This window comes from Rousettus aegyptiacus, unplaced genomic scaffold (genome assembly GCF_014176215.1).
Source record: "Rousettus aegyptiacus isolate mRouAeg1 unplaced genomic scaffold, mRouAeg1.p scaffold_m13_p_11, whole genome shotgun sequence".
In the NCBI taxonomy this organism is placed as follows: Eukaryota; Metazoa; Chordata; class Mammalia; order Chiroptera; family Pteropodidae; genus Rousettus; species Rousettus aegyptiacus.
Window position 1 is genome coordinate 63350284 of NW_023416286.1, and position 19707 is coordinate 63369990.

Sequence of the window (19707 nt, forward strand, 5' to 3'; positions counted from 1 at the left end):
GTCTAGTAGAGGAAAGGAAATATATTTAAAATCAGTATTGCTGCTCTGAGTCCCTACCCTATATCATAAATAACTAAGTAATCATCTACATGTGGTAAGTTTGAGGATTTCAGGGCTGATCAAGGAAAAGGCAGCACCTCGAGATGGCAGTGGTATACGATGAGCTTTACTTAGGTGGTGCTTCCACAGGTTGCATGAGAACTGATGTCCCTCACAGCAGGGGACCGTCCAGAGAGAACAGTCCAGGGTTACTACCCAGAAAAGAAAAAGTCACAAGGGAACTCCAAAAGAGAAGAGAACTATAGAGAGGGCTCTCGTGTCTAAGTGATATTAACTCACAGCAGCAAGATGGTAAGTCTCTGAGTCAGAGAGTTTCAAAGGGCAGTGGCATCTGGGGTCTTTTATAGCCCCAGAGTTTATTTCATCCATGACTAGCTGATGTTGGATGCAGTTTTGTGAGGTATACAAAACAAGCAGATTCTACATGACTATAAACTTGCTTACTTGAGCATATTAAAGCAATTAGATATATAAAAATTTGAGTTTAGCACTGGTGAGCTTTAGGCTCTGACCCGCTATAAATAAGTAAAACATTTTAGGGGCCAATCTTTGACCCATTTATATAATACCATAAAACATAAAAAGAAATCATTGTATATACAAAGCAAAATCTTGGATGTTCAATACTCATGGACCGATGTCAACAAATACTTCAACTCTTATTCTATGTCAGGCACTCCTGGGCACCAGATATTCCATAATGAGCAAGGTATACAATAGAACTGGCTACATAATTTGCAGGGCCCAATGCAATAAAAAAATGTAGGCCCCTTTGTTCAAACTTCAAGATGGTGACAGAAGAATGTTAAAACAAGCAAGGGGCCCTTGTGAATGTGGGACCCTTGTGAGTGTGGGCCCCTGTGTGACTGCACAGGTTACACACCCATGAAAATGGCCCTGGTAAATATGTTCTCTATTCTCACCATATACACAATCTAGTGGTGAAAGGTCAACAGTAAAAAGAAAGAAAAACATGTCACCATGATAAGTGCGATGAAACAAGAGGGTTCTACAATAATAATTGGGAAAAAGATCACTGAATCTTGAGAAATGCTTCTCAGAAGAGCTGACATTTAAGCTAAGACCTGAAGTTTACAAACTAGCCAGCTATATAATGTGTGTGTGTGAAGGAGCCATAGACTGGACAGTTTATGCCAATGGTTCTCAACCAGTTTGATTTTGTCTGGAGACATTTTTGTTTATCACAACTGAGGAAAGGTAGATATTGCTACTGGCATTAGTGGTGAAGGTCATAGAGACTTCTAAATATATTACAATGCACAGAACAGCCACTATACCCACCCCCACCGCAACACACAAACACACACACACCAAAGAATTATCCAGCTCCAAAGGTTAATGGTGCTAACACTGAAAAACTCTAATATAGAATGAATGTAGATCATGAGCAAAGCTGTGTAAGTGGTAAGAGTTAGTACATTTATCTTTGATGTCCTTAGCCATGTGACTTTGTAGTAGTGAATATGGAAACCTGTATTTTCAATAACAAAAATCCATTCAATTTATGATACAGTAATTCAGTGAAATACTATACAGTCACTAAAAAAAAGTGTTTAGAAAGATGTTTAATGTCATGGGGAATACAGATAGATTTATACCTGGTTATAAAGAAAAATAAAGTGATTCTACATTCCTTCAAAAAATATTTATGTGCTTAGCAGAATATAGGCAAGGGTGTTGAAAAATAATACAAAGGGTTGGTGGTGGTTATTTCTGGATGGTAAAGGTATTTTGCTTTGTACTTCTCAGTGCTTTAAACTTTTAGGTGAACACAGTCTTCCATAAAAACATGAAAGTACAAAATCTTTCTATAAAAGCACGTTATACATTCAACTTACATGGCAGCCATATATGAACTAGATATGACTAATCAAAAGCTGTCCTATTTACTATGATTCATAGAATAACTAGTCATTTTACTGTGATTTGAGCAGTATCATTAGCAAAATTCGATATTCCTAACCCTGAAAAGTGGAAGAACTGAAGGTACAATTGATGTTGTCTTTTCTTCTAGTTGAAAGTTAGGCTTTTATAAAAGAAAAGCAGATATAGAAACTGGCTCTTCTATATTAAAATTAATTGTTACTGTTACTTAACCAAGTAGATCAGGTACTTGATCTATTTTAACAAGGCATATGACTGAAGTTTCTCATGACTCCAGTTTAACAAAATAAGTTTGTGGTTTCTTGAAGAGTTATATAAGAAGGCCATTGATTTATAAATCATGTCTGTTTAGGTGAGACATCTGTTTCTTGGAATGGTACTCTTGGTCTTACACCAGTTAACAATTTTAAAAAACATTATAGACTTAGGAGGTATTCTTATCAAATGTGGAAAGTAAATTACACACACACAAACGAGATAAAAATCCATATTCCAGAAAACCTTTTTTTTTTATGCCTACAGCACCTTGTAATCCTATGTGGTCTCCCATCCAAATACTAAGCAGAGCCCGACCCTGCTTAGCTTCCAAGATAGACGAGATTGGGCGTGTGCAGGGTGGCATGGCCATAGATCAAAAAATCTTGAAAGGCTGGAAACGTGGTTGGGAGGAGTAGGATAATTATAAAATGCTATTCTTAAGTTCCTCAAATTAAGCTCCTCCTAACACCAATTATACAAAAATAAATTCTGGAATAATGAGAGGACAGGATCACACACAACCTTTACAAATGATGAGGGAACAGAGTGTGATTAGTACAAGATAGGCCCCTAATGGACAGTCATACTTGATGTCCCTAAAGTAGAAAATCCTACTCACTTCCCTACCATTAAGCTAAAGGCCTGGATAAAAATGAAACCCATGATTCTCTTAGACGTCAAAGCATGCACTGGACTTTCTAGAGGAGAAAGTAACAAACTGCCACGACACTGAAATTAGCCTGTGATGTTTACAACTCAGCACAGAGAACATGCAAAGAATAAGAAAACAATGATGAGACAAAGCTACTTGAGATCTGTGGTACAGCAAGATAGCCACAAGGACCCTCTACAAATCACAATCCACTCTTTTTGATCAACAAGAGTGACTACTGCTTCTTCATTTACAACTACTCGTATTTTAATCTTCATAAAGCCTAGATAAATTACAAAGACGCCCAATTTCTGAACTGCCCTGCTTTATTAAACCCTCCTCGTAATCACTCAGCACAAGACCAAATCCTATAAAAAGCCACTCTCAATTGCCTCCTACCAAGACACCCACGGTTCCCATGGTGTGCAATCTCTCTTGCTGCAGAAAGCAAAATGAACTTAATTTGTTTGACGGTAGATGTGTTTCTTGTGGTTCTTGGCTAGTGGGCTTCAATACAAGGCAATCCTGATATTAAAAATCTGCCCCAATGTCAGACCATAGTCCCTTTTACAGCTTTGGAAATTCGAACACCATGACTATGCCTCTCAATCAACAAAAGGGGTTAGTTCATGAGAAAAAAGAGTCTCGACCTAAGGTTACTGTCAAGGAGTGACTGTGGCCACCAGCCATCTAACTGTGTGAACTCCTAAGCCAACCTATATACATTACTTCACCTCCCTGAATACAGACAGCAGAATGGTGGTGGTGGTAGCAATGGAGGCAGTAGCTATGGCTGCCTCTAGCCTCATTTCTTTCTTAGAGTTTCCATTAGTTCATGAAAAGAAACAAAATGTTGACCACATCCTAATAAATGCCATTTCAGATAGGAATGTATTTCCCAATTTTAGAAACAATCATTTGTGACTTGGGGAAAAAAACTAGTTGTTATAGAAGCATCTACTGATATACAGAGATCTAAAACCAAAATTTAACCCTTAAAGGCCAAGTCCAGTTAAAACCAAGACACTAAATAAAAATTATAATGACAACAACACATTTTTGAGTATTTACTTTGTGCCTAGATTTGTGCTATTTTACATATATACATTACTTCATTTCATTGATGCAGCAACCCTTTCAGAACTAATATTCCCATATTACAGATGAGAAAACAAAGGTTCAAAGATAACTAATTAACCTAGGTCATAGAGCTACAGGTGACAGAACCAAGTTTCAAAAACTAAATGTCTAGGATTCCAAATTCCAGTAGAGTATTTCTCTTGAGTGTGAGAATGAACGAACACTGTCTTTGAAGCGATTATAAGATTTGATTATAATGAAAGCAGTTAAAAATTAAAATTATGGAGCACTATTTAAAGTATCCTATAGTCAGGATTTCATTTTGCCACATTAAGTTTATTTTTATTATCCTATTTATAGCCAAAAGCTACCAAGAAAATGGTGTACACACTTTCACAAACTACTCTCTGTATCAACAAATATCCACATTTTCAAAATCAGATGGCATATAAATTATCTGAATGTAGTCTTAGACTTTTTTATAAGCCTTTTCTTTCTCACTTATCCTCTTTAAAACAGGAAATAATACATGTGTGAACAATGCACATGTGAAGAGAATTTCAATGGGAAAGCATTATCCCTCCACCCCAATAAATAAAATAAAAATAAAAGGACCTTTGAAAGACACTTTGACTAACAGTTCTTTTCTGAATAAAATAAACAAGAGCAAAGGGCACCTTGACTACTACTTAGGAAATAAAATCAGAACACAGGGAAATCTGTAATTCTAATCACATTTACACCTTCTCTCCTTTTTCACATTTCTCATCCAAACATCCTTAGGAGCTCAATAGGCTTAAAAGAATTGGAGCAGGGTAGAGAACAAAGGTGAGGGGAATCTGAGAAACAGTTTAAATGGTCCTTCTCAACATTTTAATAATTTCGAATTGGGTAAAATGGTTTTCAGAAGATGTAAAAGTCACAAATATAGGAAGAAACTGTAAAAAGTTATTATATCTCCTTAGATTTTTAAAAAGCATTTTGGTTAGGCATCCCAGAAATAAACCACTTGTGGACAAGAAATGCAAGAAAGCACTAAAAATACTTTCAAGGAAACAAGTATGAAATTTAAATGTATTAGCTTTAGCCAGTGAAAGCCTCTGTGCTAAATAAGTATATTTGTTACAAAGAATATTAATATTTGTATTCTTATATGGAAATGACTCATATATTGAGATTGAGGGTAATTTTAGAAAATAAGACAGTCAACTACTATATCTAATCAAGCTAAATGTTACGGATCATACATAAATACAAAAATAAAAAGAAGCATTTATGTAGCATATGGTATGTGTGGTTTACTCAATTTGAGAATGAGAATTTTTTTAGTCCCTTCTATTGTGTGACTCTAATTCAGAATAATACTTTCATATGACTTTTTCTTAATGCTAATATCAAAGGAAGGTAGCACTCTTTTTCACCATCACCACTGATGTCCCTAAAAGCGCAACACTGCACAGGCCCATTACAGGTGCTTATGATTCCTCCATCACCTTAAGCCAAAGATCAAGAAAGGCACTAGCAATGGGGAAACATGTCAGAATGTCTTAGAAAAGAAGGTGCTTGTCATCCTGGCTCTTTTTATATGCCATGAGTATTAAATGCAAGTAAGTGCAACCATTTTCTTCTCTACAAGTTAGAGCTTCAGTTTCTCCCTTATATCCTAGTAAAATGCTATGTCAGAGATTAATACTCTGTAAAGTTCCTCTTCAAAAGAGATGAGACATACATAAGGTTCTAGAAATGTAACACCTTCTAGTCAATGTGTTTCATCCAGCAGGCACCAGAAATACTGAGGCATGAAAGACGAATAAAATCAAGGCCTTGCTGGGGAACTGTCAACATTCACTGAACATAGCCAAAAATATATGGGAGGCAAAACTTAATAATGCAGGTGAGGATTTCACAGCTCAATGCCCTCATAGCACCTACTTCCCAACATATGCACCCTAATAAATGAGGTTTTATTATCTACCGATAAGTGAGATTCAGTTTTTAATAAAAAGAATACAATGAAATATGAAAACAGGTTAGAAGAGGGTGGTGTTTGAAGACAGAAAAATTGCCAAAAACTGATCATATGAACTATGTCATTTCATATAGTACAGAAAAAGAACCTAGGACCAAAATAATAGTCAAAAAAAAAATATTTTGTTTGTTTAAAAGACTGGTCACATAAACTAAAATAGATTCAGTGTTCCGAGATGCCCAGATTTTCCTTGGAGGACTTCAGAACTGAGTCCACAACCAGTAAAAGCAAAATAGCTACTTCATAGTGTTAAGAAAAAGTCTCCTCACTCAGGCAAAGGACGGATTTTAAACCCAAACATCCTTCACAAGTTCTTTGTTCAACCAAAACGTTCACAGCATTCGTCTGTGTTGCCTTCATAGTCAGGATAGATATTAGCTCGGACACTTGCTATCGAGTTGGACAATTAAGATCCATGCTTTCCGACCTAATGTAAACAAAAATTCCACCAGCTGAAGGAAATTTGCGCGGTGGGGGCGGAGAGCAGGATAATCGGGCAGGAAAAGGCGCTTAGAGAAACCAGAAATCTACCCTGACCACGCTCCCTATATTCTTTCCCCCTCAATTTCTGGTATATCTCATCCATGTTAAGTGGCTCCCCAATACATTCCGTTTGATTGCCTGTTGCCATCAAACCTTTCAGGAGTTGAAACTACACGATGGTTTTTAAAGACACGCTGGACAGTTTGGGTTCCAGCAAAGAATACTTGGTGTCACGGCTCCAAGACGTGGCTAGGAGTCACGCCAGTGTGGAAGGGTGGGTGTACGGGGTCCGAGTTTTATTTACAGAGGAAACAGGCTGCCTTATCAGCGTCCCACTCTCCAGCAAGGAGCGTAACCCGGGTTTGTGATTTTAGTATCAAACTAAACGAACGACCCAACTCCGTCCACCATACGAGAAAGAAGCAAACAAGGGTCCCTAGGAGGGGTACTGGTGAAATTCACACTCGCAACAGAAGCGCAGTCAGTCTGCTTTACTAGCCTCTTTCAACGTATCAACCGAGACTAAGGGGAGCTGGAGTGGGAAGCAAACGCCCAGAGCTCAATTTAGCCGCTGACTACTCTCAGAGTCAGGGAGTCCTGGAGCTGCGCTGCGCTCGGGACGTTCACACTCAGCTCTCCCCAGAGGCCTCCCTGGGATTCACCTTGAGCGGCTGGAGGCTGGAGAGATCATCTTCCCACCGAGGGCTACCCCGAGAGCTTAGGGAGCGCAAGGTCGGTGGTCAGGACTCCCCACCCCCGACCCCGACCCCACGCCCAGACGCACTGTCCTGCACTGGCCAGCAGCGCCTTACCTGCCCTCGGCGAATCCGGCAGCCCCTTGACTGCTCCAACCAGGCGCCACTGGAAAAGTTTCCGAACTTCTTCGCAGCTCTGCACGCCTTCGCTTCGGGTAGACCCAACGAAAGCCAGAAGGAGGAGACAACGCCAGCCCACGCGCCAGGTCGGTGCGTCCATCATCTGTATCCTGGTCACTCCTTTCCCCGTCGTGGAGCCCACTCTCCCCGCGCGCCCTGCACGCAGGCTCTGGAAAAGGCTAGACAGTCGAATCTCCCAAGAGACGCAGTTGCACAGCTGGCGTTCCGGGACAGCTCTGGGACACAGGCTGCACCTGCGAGCACTTAGCTTTCTCCGGAGGAGCCCCGAGGATGAGACACCAGAGTTCTAGCGCAGAGCGCCGCTGGGTCTCCCTCGCCTGCGGGAGCGAGCTGGCGCTGCTCGGAAGAGGAACACGCCTGGAGCTGCACAGAGCTCACAAGCATCCGGCTCCGGCCACCGCCACCGTCGCGACCCGCTGAGCTTGAAGCCGCCAACCTGGGGTGCGCCTGGCCGCCGCGCTCCGCGGGCAAGCCCCGCCCCGCGCTCAGGCCCCGCCCCTGCACTCCACGCCCCGCGCGCTGGCCGGGCGGGCCGCACCAGCCCGGCTGCTGGAACGCCAGGCCCACGCCGGAGAAACAGCAGAGCGACACTGCCTGGAGCAAAGAAATAAATAAAACGAAACCCAAACCTCGCTCTCCCATTTAGGGAACAACAGTTTGATAGAAAGAAGAGCGAAGGTATGAAGAGTCTCAGAAGAAGACAAGAGATAAGAAACACCAACTAGAACTAAGATGAACTATCTCCCTATAAATCAACGTCCTCGAAACATGGAAATCTGTATACGAATTTCATGTAATGAGATCTGGGCACAATATACAAGACAAAAACTGTCTTTTTGAAAATTGAAAGGCTTAATAACACCAGGTTTTAAAAGAATACGTGAGAAGTTAGTTTTTAATGCTTTGTGTGTTACTGCTTCGAAACATGTTTCTGTAACATTAACTATGATTTTCTGAAAGAATTAGAAGTCATAAGAATTATATTCAAACCTTATCACGTTATTATCACCGTAAGTCCAATTTATTCTCTTATCATTCTTTAGCATCATATTTTATTTCAGCACTTTGTATCCACAAGGGTCTACTTCCAGAATTTCTTTAAGGTATTTCTCAAAGAACTACTGAGGTAACAGTGCTCAGAGAGTTTTTCACAAAGATAAAAAAATGAAGACTAAGTAATTTTTAAATGTCAGGAATTTTGTCAATTTACAATTTACAAAAGGAATGCATTAGAAACTATGAAACAAAGGGCCACGTGCGGTTTTTTTTTTACCTTTTTTTCTTCTCAATTTAGGTAACATTGGTTAATAACATGAGCTTCACGTGTATAAAATTATAATTCAATATATGTATACACTATAGCTTGTTCACTACCAAAAGTCTAGTTTGCATTCTTAACCATACATTTGATCTCCTTTACCCATTTTGCCCACCTCCCACCCCACTTTCTTTCTGGTAATCACCAATCTCCTGTTCATATCTATGAGTTTTTGTTTAGTTTTGTGTGTTTGTTTCCTTTTTTTTAATATTCCACATATGAGTGAAATATGGTTTTTCTCATTTCCCTCTGAATTAATTCACTTAACATAACACCCTCAAGATGCATTCAGGTTGTCACAAATAGCAAGGTTCTTTTCTCTTTTTTTATGGCTTTAAGTAGTATTCCATTGTGTGCAAATACCACATCTTCCTTAGCTATTCATCAGTCAGACACAACATTGTTTCCATTATTTGGGCTCTTGTAAGTAATGCTGCAATGAATACAGGGGCACATATACTGTTTCAAAGTAGTTTTCATAGTCTTCAAATAGATACCCAGAAGGGGAATTGCCAGATCATATCCATTTTCTAAATAATTGACTCAGTGCTAAGTTCGAGTGACAAGACTATTTCTTCATCTCTAGACACGTGAAGACGGTACTCCTCCAATAAAAGAACTACTTAAAAGCATCAGACAGGGGAGACTATAAATGCCTTAACCACTTAAAGGGAATTTAATCTCAAATTTGAACCCTTGCCAAGAGATAGAAAGGAATAATTTTAAGTCTTAGTTAAGTGTCATGAGACTTTTAATGACCATTTGATATCAAAGGCAGCACTTTCAGTAGTAGATTGCTTGCTTTAAGACCATTCCAGGGCAATGGCTGAAACACTTCAGTGAAATAATGCTTACGTGGCTTTTGACATCAATTCCATGAATACTAGAATTTTTTTTTTTTGAGAAGCTCTCTTAATAAATGATAAGTAAAAATTTTAGCTGCTTTTAAATTCAAAAATTTCAGGCAAAGTTTTATATCTATATCTTGGGAGGTTAGAGAAGGGTACTTCTCTAGCCACCAAGCACAGAAAGACTGCTTGGAAGTCGGCTGTATCTATGAGAAGGAAAGATGACCATGCGGATGTGTATAGTGCTTAGGTGCCAGATAATATTCAAAATGCTTTTTATAGAATCTAATTCATTTGCCTAACCTTTATAACAATGCTACCACGTAGTTACTATTATCATTGTTCTACAGGTGATGAAATAGGCACAGAGAGGTGAAGTGACTTGCCTAAAGCCAACACAGTTGTTAAGTGGTGGAACAAGGAATTACACCCAGGAATTAGAATCCAAAACTCATGCTATTAACCACAGGCTCTCCTTGGCTACTCCATGCCATACCAATGTACCCATTGGATTACATCCAGTAACACCAAAGGCTACTTATTAAATTATCAGATATTTTATTTGTGCATATACATAATTTTTATCTGCAATATTTCATTCTACTGGAATCCCTTCTATGTTAATACAGGCTACTAAAACCCCAGATTTTTTCAAAACTTTTTTTCTTACCAAGATCTCTTTCTGATAGATTTGATCATCACAGATTATTAGCATTAAAAGACCTCCTAGTCTGATTCATTCACTTGGAATCTCTAAAACAATTTATGTTGCAAGGGTAAAATCACAAACAGAACTGAGAATCATCGATGGCTCAGTAAAACTAATCAACTAACAAATACTGATTGCGCATGTACTATATTTTTTAAAAACCCTGCTATGCTAGGAATAATAGGGATTACAGAGACATTTTTGTAATTTATTTCAACAGAACTATTAGGTGGAAAGTTATAGAAATGGAGCAGGGTCTAGTGAGAAAATAAATATATTTAGTCCTTATAAAATGTTCCCGTTTACAAAAAAAAAAGAAATATTTCATTTCTGCCTCTTATTATCTACTGCTACCACAGCAAATGAGCAGAGTTTGACAGGACTTCTGTTCCTACCTGAATCCCTCTGCCAACCACCCAACCAGACAGTGTGCCCGGTTATTCTGTGATGCTTCGAGACAAGTTTCCTTCTTCCAACCAAAATTCAATACCAAAGTGCCTTTTGTATGAACATTATAGAGCAACATCTACACACTGTATTAAAAGTAATCTTTTGTTCAATTTACCTGTAAACATTACAGATGAAGCTTGGGAGAAATTTCCATAATTTGATAGTGATGATACTTCATTTTTCAAAGGTTATTCAATAAACATTTATTGAATGCTTTTTATGTAATAGGCAATATGTTTTTGCTTTTGAAATATTGACAACCTGAGGTAGCAGAATCTCTAAATAATCATTATTTAAAATAATAAACCTTGTAATCTTCTAAATGTAAAGTTTCTAAGTAACTGTTTATAGTGTGTCAACTCAAGACCTTGTAAAGAGGGAAAAAAACATCCAATATGGTTCAGGTAGATCTTAATGATGTCACGTTGCCCTCAACCCTGACTATCGCTTTAGGTTAAGACTGGCCACTGGTTAGACCACCTTCAGAATCAATAATAATAACTAATATTTATTAAGTGTTTACAAGATTATCTTATTTAACATTTCAACCTCCCCACGAAAGAGTTACTATTATACTACTAATGAGAAAACAGAAGACAAAGATTTTAATAACCTTCCAAAAGCTACAGATCTGCTAAGTGCCCAAATGTTAGTCAGGCATGCCAACTTCTGCGGTCCCTTAGCCATTCACTACACTCTCCTGTCTCTGACAATCCAGAAACCTGTTCTGTGGCCCCTGGACTCATCCCATTATATATGGTAAAACTCGGATACTCATTGCTATTCCTATGGACAGCCAGCTGGACCTCATCTTTATAGATCTGCATGGCTCTAACCCTAGCCCAACAGTACCTCTCTCAGCAGCTGGCCAAAATACTACTTGCTCCTCCCTCGTCCCCCCACTAAATGTTAAATAATGAGAATTGAATTGTAAGAACTAAAATTTCATGTACTGCCTCAATATCTTTGAACTGAAAGGTGTCTCAAGGCGTAGTTGTGAGTTCTGCTCTTGCCAGATAGGACCCCACCCAGCAAGAAAGGCTCCCTCCCAGACTAGTTCTCCTATCAGCCAGATCAGCTCCATCTCACCTTATCTTCAGTCTAACTTTCCCCCCTTCCTACCAGCTCATAAATTTATCAGACAAGTCAATCACATCCTTCCATGAGACCCAAGGGTCACCTACCCCTCATGTCTGTGCAAAGTCTGCCTCCCATAGCCCCTGCTGTTCTCTCTGCTCCCAAGTGCATCCCCTGGTGTGGCCCTGCACAGCATGAGGTGTCCTCTCCTGGACTGTGAGCATATGAGACGAATAAAGTGCTGTGAATTTCATGTGTCCAGTATCGTGTGTTTGATCATCTCATATAATTAGGGTGGGTGGGAGTCCCTCCTTCATCAATGGGATGAATAGGAGGTGATTACAAGAATATTCTCAGTACAAGTGCTTTCACCTAGGTATTTCCAAAAAATACCCTGACCTTGCTTGTCCCTACCTTCAGCTCTCCCAAACCCAGGCTTTATCCCCCTAGATGCTCTATTAAAGTTGAATGTTGTAACAAATTTCTGCCACCAAGTAACCAGAAGGAAATTGAGGGATACTCTGATATCTCCTCAGGTCAAGAGAACAACAGTTGAGAAAAGGCTACCTGGAGGAGAGAACTCATAGCAAAGCAAGACATTCCATAAAATATTCAAAACCAGACACCAAATTGAAATTTACATGGAAGTCAATGAGAAACTGATTAGCAAACACATTCTCAAACAAATGCTCTCTAAAAGTATATATACATCTACTGCTAGTGTATGTTTCCAGTTTGAAAATCCTCATCTTCTAATCACTAGTACATGTTTGTCAATGATTTTGAAATATAGTAGAAGCACTTATGTCATCTCCCAGTATTTATGCTTTAGATAAATTGTTTCTGTATAGAAATTTCAAAAGTATCTTATATTGTATTTAATTTGACAGGTTTTGCATTTGTAATTTCTAAAGAAAGACATTTTATTTCTTTCAAAGAATTTACTGAGAAATAAAAATATAAATTGCTCTCTAAATGAGAACAAAAGTATTAGAAAAGACACTAAGGAAATTCGAAGTTTACGAAACTAAATTTCTTCAAATAATTTTCTCCTAGCCCATACCTAAAAATGTAAAATAATGACCTTCAAAGTTTTTATTAACTTTATGTATTTAAATTACAGCACATTATAATATAAATGAATACAGCACAAATTTCTCTCACTTTCAGATATAGAGTCTGCACACTAATATGACTCCAACTATTTTTATTTTCCAAATAGAGCAAAATTCACATGCCATATTCAATTCTACCATTAATTATACCAGTATTTTAAGGAAAGACAATTGCATGAACAAATAAATTCAATTGTTACCTATATGGAATACATAATAATCCTCCATAAACAATGTTTTCCAGAAGTAGAACTAAGTAAAAAAAAAAAAACAAAAAAAAAACAACTTTACATCTTTGTATTGCTGGTTGTTTCAGATGAGAACTAGGGAACTGCACAAGTTTATGTGCCAGACTATAAGCCTTGTGAGTTCAAGTGAGCAAGTCATACCCACCTCTACCCTCTGAGCAGTGAATGACTATTATGGATATCCCATAACTTAACCGAATGAATTTAGTCCCCATAAGTTTGACATTCTCATGTGTTCTGTATTATCTTTATCAAAATTGTTTGATTATTTTTAAGCAACAGTCAACCTTTTAACTTCAACTTAATCACTATATTTTTAAATTACTTTCAAAGTAGAAAATACCACCATCTGATGGAATAATACCAATAAACAATTTTAACACCAGGTTATAACTTCCCAAATAAATTTATGTGCGGATCATTGCATCATCTAGTATTTGACTTTCAATAAATTTCTAATATCTATTTCCCTTCTTTTCAGTTATTTTTCTATAATAAAAATGTGGGATAGGTGTCTTAAAAGTTTAATGTTACTACCAAATTAATTACTTAATCAAGCATTAAAAGACTTATTTTCCTAATTGTTTTCTTGCAAATTCTGCTATTATATCTTAAATATGAATATCTTCAGATTAGATCAATTTTAATACTACATATTGAATATTCTCCAGAATGAGTATTCATTATCTGGGTCACCTTGGACAAGTTGTTAAACCACTCTGACACTTTCTTTCCTTATTATGTAAAATGAGGGGAAAGTTATGTTATAACATTATTTTATAATGTTATCGATAGCGTTCATTGAGATCATATATATGAAGTGTTTTGTATATTTCTTGGTTCATATAATCACTCAACAAATAGACATTTTATTCTTCTCTATTGAAAAATGTCTGTGTTTAATTCCTGATTTATTAGTTACATCATAATTGTAATTAGGATAATAAATCTGTTCCTATGAACCCAACAACTATTCAAAACTAAAATCTTTTGCCATCCCCTTATTCATAATATATTTTTTTCATATTAATTGGCATTTATGCAACTATCAAATTATTTTTTTGAGTAATAGAGAAAATAAGCATTATCTCAACTCAATGAACAGACAAGAGAGTCTAAGTTGCCCAAGGTCATGAGCTAAAAGTCATTTTTCAAAGGAAAGAGTCACTCCTCTCTGAACATAATGAGCGCTTACTTAGAGCAAGAACTGGAGACTAATTATCATCAGCTTTTTAAGATGCAAAGTGTAGACACTCTACTAATGATAAAGTCTCATAATTGATAATTATCTTTGATTAAAAAGTAGGAAGTCTTCCAGAGGCTTTAACTGCTGTGTACCACTGTCATAATTGATCTTTAATTATTCCATCTAAAGATTCCTTTTATCATATATTTAATCTCTGTTATTTATAAATAAGCTCCATGTGCAAGCCTTATTAACTATCCTTAGACGTAATATTACTTTATGAATGTCTGCAATTTAATTAGCATTTGGCCCAATTCTTTATATTTACATATGAAAAGGGACAAGCAGTTCATGCTCTCAGGCAGAAAGGAGAAATCCTTTGCTCTGACCACTTTTGAATTCTCTTCTTGATCCAGATTTTGTGAGAAGCGAGAACAATCCTCTATCTGGAAACGTCTGGAGAGATTTTACATAACTGGCAACTTTCTGCTGCTGGAGAAAAATTGTATTCTAATTTCCGATCTTAGGGAGAAAAAAAATGCCACCTGATCTATTTCCTACATCATCTTAGTTTTTATTATTCTCTTTTTCTGCTCACATTCTCAAATGATTTTATAGCTGCTCTCCTAATGTTCATAAATTACATTAGTCCAAAACATAGTGGCTACTTTTTGGCATATATCTGCTGAACCTGAGGTTGCTAAACACTCTCTTTAAAAAAAAAAAAAATACACACACACACACACACACACACACACATATAGCTAACACACAATATTGTATTAGTAAACTCTCATTTTGAAGTCTCTAACCTCTTCTGCCTTCCTGACAGTGCACTATTCTTGTTCTTTTCTTAGCTCTCCAACATTTCTATCTCTATTCTTCTATTTGTCCCCTTTCTCCTACCTCCTAGTAGTTAGTATTTTCCAAGGCTTACACCTTAGGGCTTGCTCTTTTTCTACATATTCCTAAGAGGATGTACTGGGTTGAATATTATTCCCCCCCTCAAAAAAAAAAAAATTCTTATCCACCCAGAACCTCAGAATGTGATTTTGTTTGGAAATAGGGTCTTCGTAGATGTAATTAAGGATCTGGAGATGAAGTCATCCTGGGTGAGCACTAAATCCAATGACTGGCCTCCTTATAAGTAGAAGAAAGGACACACAGAGAGAGAAAAAGATGATGTGAAGATGGAGGCAGAGACTGGAGGTGATGCGGCTACAACCCAACGAATGCTAAGATTGCTGACCACCCCTAAAGCTAAAAGAAAGGTACAATTGGCTTCTTTCCCAGAGACTTTAGAGGAAACCAAGCCTGCCAACACCTTGATTTCAGACTTCTGGCCTCTTAAACTATGAGAGATTAAAAAAAAAAAAATCCGTTGTGTTAAGCCATAGAATTTGTGACTATTGCGGCAATTGGTTATTATAGCCTAGAAATGAAGACTGAAGACCTATTCATTCTCATACCTTCACTTCTGGCATCAAGCCTTTTCCTCCAGGTCTGCCCTCTCATCTACCTCCTCCACTTTTTAATTTGGGTATCCTACTATTATCTCAAGCTCCATTTTTACCAAAAGGACCTTATTATCTTTCCAGTTCACACTCTCCCTTATCCATTGATTTCCTCATTAATTTAACAGCACAAGACCCTGAGGTCTGTTCTTTTTATTAATAAAATCATCCTTGCTAACACAGGATGTTTTGTATTCTCCATCTCCTCTGATGTTTCTATTTAATATAAATTAAAAGACTTGCCAATTTATCCACCTATCTCTCATTTTCATCTTCTTCATTCTAAATGCCCTACCCTTTCTCATTAAATTGCCAGTTGATGACATCAGTTCCCAGAGATGGCTCATTACGAATAGTTTCTTCCTGATCTACATAATCCTCCATCCTGTGCCCACGTCAGTCAGTTTATAACAGGTCTATACTCTATTTTTAAAAAGTTATTATTGATGTCAAAGCAGATTTAGCAACTACCCCAGTGTGTCTTCAAGTATAGTTCAGGGAATAATTGCATCATATTAACCTGAAATATTAGAATGTAGTTTCCTGGGCTTTATCCAAAAAGGAACTCTTGGTTTGAGGTCCAAAGTAATTCCCATAAAACACTTGTGTAAGCCCAATATTTAGATGTAGTGAATTCCCTTTGCTTTACTCTAAATCCACTCTCCTTCCCACACGAATCCTCTGTTTCTTCCAGAGAGAGAGAAATCCATCATTCCCTGCCATCCATATACATTGTTCATTTCTACTCATAAGCATCAATTAAACCTAGAATTACTTCCTTCTTCTTCTCTTTCTTTCTTTAAAAACTTTTATTTATCATGAAGACTTTTTCAGCCTTACCACTCACATTATTCTTCTGGATTCCTATAGCTTAATATTGTGCCAATTATTATTTGCTGGTCAATTATATATCATCATTTAAGTTATCATATGGTTATGCTTTATCTCCCTAAGAAAATCTTAAGCTGCTCCAGATTCCCCTCAGGATCTAGGAACTCAGTAAATGTGTGCTAAATCAATGCTTGAAAAAAAGACTAAGCGTAACATCTTGAAAGGCTAACTAATTATTATAGGAGAGTTAGATGTATACTGCCACATTAGAAAGTAAACTAATGGGATTAAATGCTCATATTCCTACTATTCATACAATTATAAAGCCTAACTGGTGATAATTTAATAATGATAACATATCTGATATTTGCTCTTCAGAAATTTGAGTGTAGATGGCTAGACAAACTACCAATTTTATGTCATACTGTCTACTGTTTTAATAGTCATGGAATTGGTATTAATACACAAAATTTGTCTAGTAATCTAGGAAAATTATTATGTTTATAAAAGTATAATTTTAAAACCAAAACTGTACCAGTATTTATTACTCACTTTAAAATATAAATCATTCCATTCACTTTGACAAATATATATTCAACATAGCATATACTATGAAAATCAAAATATTGATTACTTGGTCCATGGCATACTAACTATGAACACTAAACAAAGAATGATCATACTGCTCTTTATGAAAAGGAAAACATATATAAGCTACAGAGAAATATCTACAATACACAGATTCTATCAGCCTGCTTTATTTTTTTAATCTATATAAATGTAAATAATCATGAATGACATTTTAAGAAACTTTCTCTACAATCTTAAAATAATATGTTTTTAAACAGTGCCCTGGCTTTCACTAATTAGCTTATGCCTCTCTCAGTATTTCCTGTAGTACATGCCTCATAGCTTATGCCTCTGTCAGAAGAAAAAAACAAGCTTACATTACAAATTTCAGAATTCGAAATACATTCCATGCATTTTCTATTCCTTATTCTCACTTCTCAGATGTTACATAGAGAAAAACAGGAGAAACAATCATACTAGATCTCCACTACCACTTCTGTCCCCACATTTAACACAGTGAATGTTCCGTCAAAATCCAAAAAGTGTTACCTTAAAAGCACTCAGACCAAACCCCACTGACTTCTTTATCAACACTCAGTATGCCCTGAACCATTTCATTGATTCATTCAAACATCAAAGCACCTACAAAGCCAGGCTCTCTTCCAAGTACAGAACTAGGGATGCAGACCTGAATCTCATGCCCTAAAGCAATGTACAATTCAGAAGGATAGACAAGCACTTAAACAAATAAAGACCAAAAAGAGTATGGATGCCCTGATTGGAGTGCACAAAGGCTACAATGGCTTCATGAAGCACAAGGCTCAAGAAGCAGGTTGTTTTTCTTGGGTAATTGCTTAACACATATCCTTCTGAATATTTTGAAATGTAATTTAATTAAATAAAAATTTTAAGATAAAATATAAATATCTTCCTTATGATAGCTTGTACCTAAGGGGGGAACATTAAAAATCATAGCGTTTTAAAAGTATAGGTTCATGTTCTTTCTCATTCACTCCACATACGACATCATCAATATGATGGAATGGAATGTAGTCCATAAAAATTATACTTTAAAAATTTCAAATAACTTAAGGAATGTTGGATAGGAAAACTGAGATTTAAAATGTATATAGAATATAATTGGTAAAAATTATATAGAAGAAGGGATTAAAGAATACAGTCACTGGTTATTTCTGACTTACCACTCTTTTTCATAATTTAAAGTATTTTCCAAATTTAGAGTTGTAACCTGAAAATAAGCATTTTGCATAAATAAAATTCCACACTATCCTAAAAAATGAAATCTGTGTTCCCCAATATTAATGGAAGGAAAAGAAATACACTAAAAGATTAATGGAAGAAAGGAAGAGCACTGAAAAGGGAGGCTTGCATTGCTTAACGCTCTGGAACATCACAAAAGATTTTCAGATATTTAATGGAAGCTTATGACTGCTCATTTTACAGCTCAGTAAATTTTTATTAGATATGAATCTTTATATCCAAATTAATTAATGTGCCTTGGTATAATTTTAGGAGCCTAAGTTGGTGGGACAGTAGTTAAGTGGAAGCACACTGGGTCTTCCGTATTATTAAAAATGTGCCAGACTTCCCTCTCTGCCCTTCTTCCCTTTGGCTTCCACTGCCCCCACCCCCACCTCCATGCTCCTGGTTCCTGTCCTCATGGTCTTAGCACTCCTCTCCCCTCCAGTAACTTGTCTGATTGGGAGGCAGAGAGGTGGCAGAGAAGGAGCAAAACCAAGTCACCCTGAACGGTCAATGGTAGAAATGTAAACGGTAAATCTCAACAATTTAAAAAGGGCTAAAGGGAGTAATGAATACAGCTAAAGGGCTGTTTGTATGCTAATTTGGATAATGCTACAAGTAAAGTAAAATGTTGTGCCTGTTACTTTATGCTTTATTATTACTTGACCGGAGAATCCTTATAAGTTTCTTTGCAGTATTTTCTGTATTAAGTTTCTGAGAAAGAAATCATTTGTAATCACTTAAAAAAAAAAAAAAGTGATGAGGAGAGAGAATCATCAGCCCCTGGATTTAATAAAAATTCCCTTCATCTTTAGTATTCCATTATTTACCTTGAACCTGTCACCAAGCCTCTCGGGGCTTCCAGTTTCTCTAGAGGGACTGAACTAAATGGTCTGTTATAACTTTTATAGCTTTGAAATTTTAGAATTACTTTAATGTTATTGGGTTTAAACAAGGGCTCTTGAAAAACAATAAGCGAAAAAAATTTTTTTTGCTGTGCCCAAATGATTTAAGACACTTATTCGCACTATTTAGGTAGATTTCAAAAACTATACACAAAATTTTTCAGTTTTCACATTTCACAAGTATATAGAGACAGCTCAAAAATATACATAAATCAAAACAAAAATATTACTAACAATCTTAGTAATAATACAGAAAAAAGTCTAGCTCTGCAATAAAACTGCAATGGGTAGTTTCACCTCATAATTTGGG

The 19707-nt window shown here is 36.8% G+C and overlaps 1 protein-coding gene across 3 annotated transcripts in view; it reads right to left on the reverse strand.

The window, feature by feature from the left end:
* The window catches only part of GPC5 (glypican 5), a 1092178-nt gene extending 1084386 nt beyond the window's left edge, over positions 1–7792 (reverse strand). For all 3 annotated transcript variants that reach the window (XM_036228874.1, XM_036228873.1, XM_016123592.2), the window contains exon 1: positions 7280–7792. In XM_036228874.1, coding sequence (XP_036084767.1) covers positions 7280–7445 — 166 coding nt within the window. In that variant the 5' untranslated portion in view covers positions 7446–7792. The remainder of the gene's footprint in view (positions 1–7279) is intronic.
* Positions 7793–19707: the final 11915 nt, after the last annotated feature.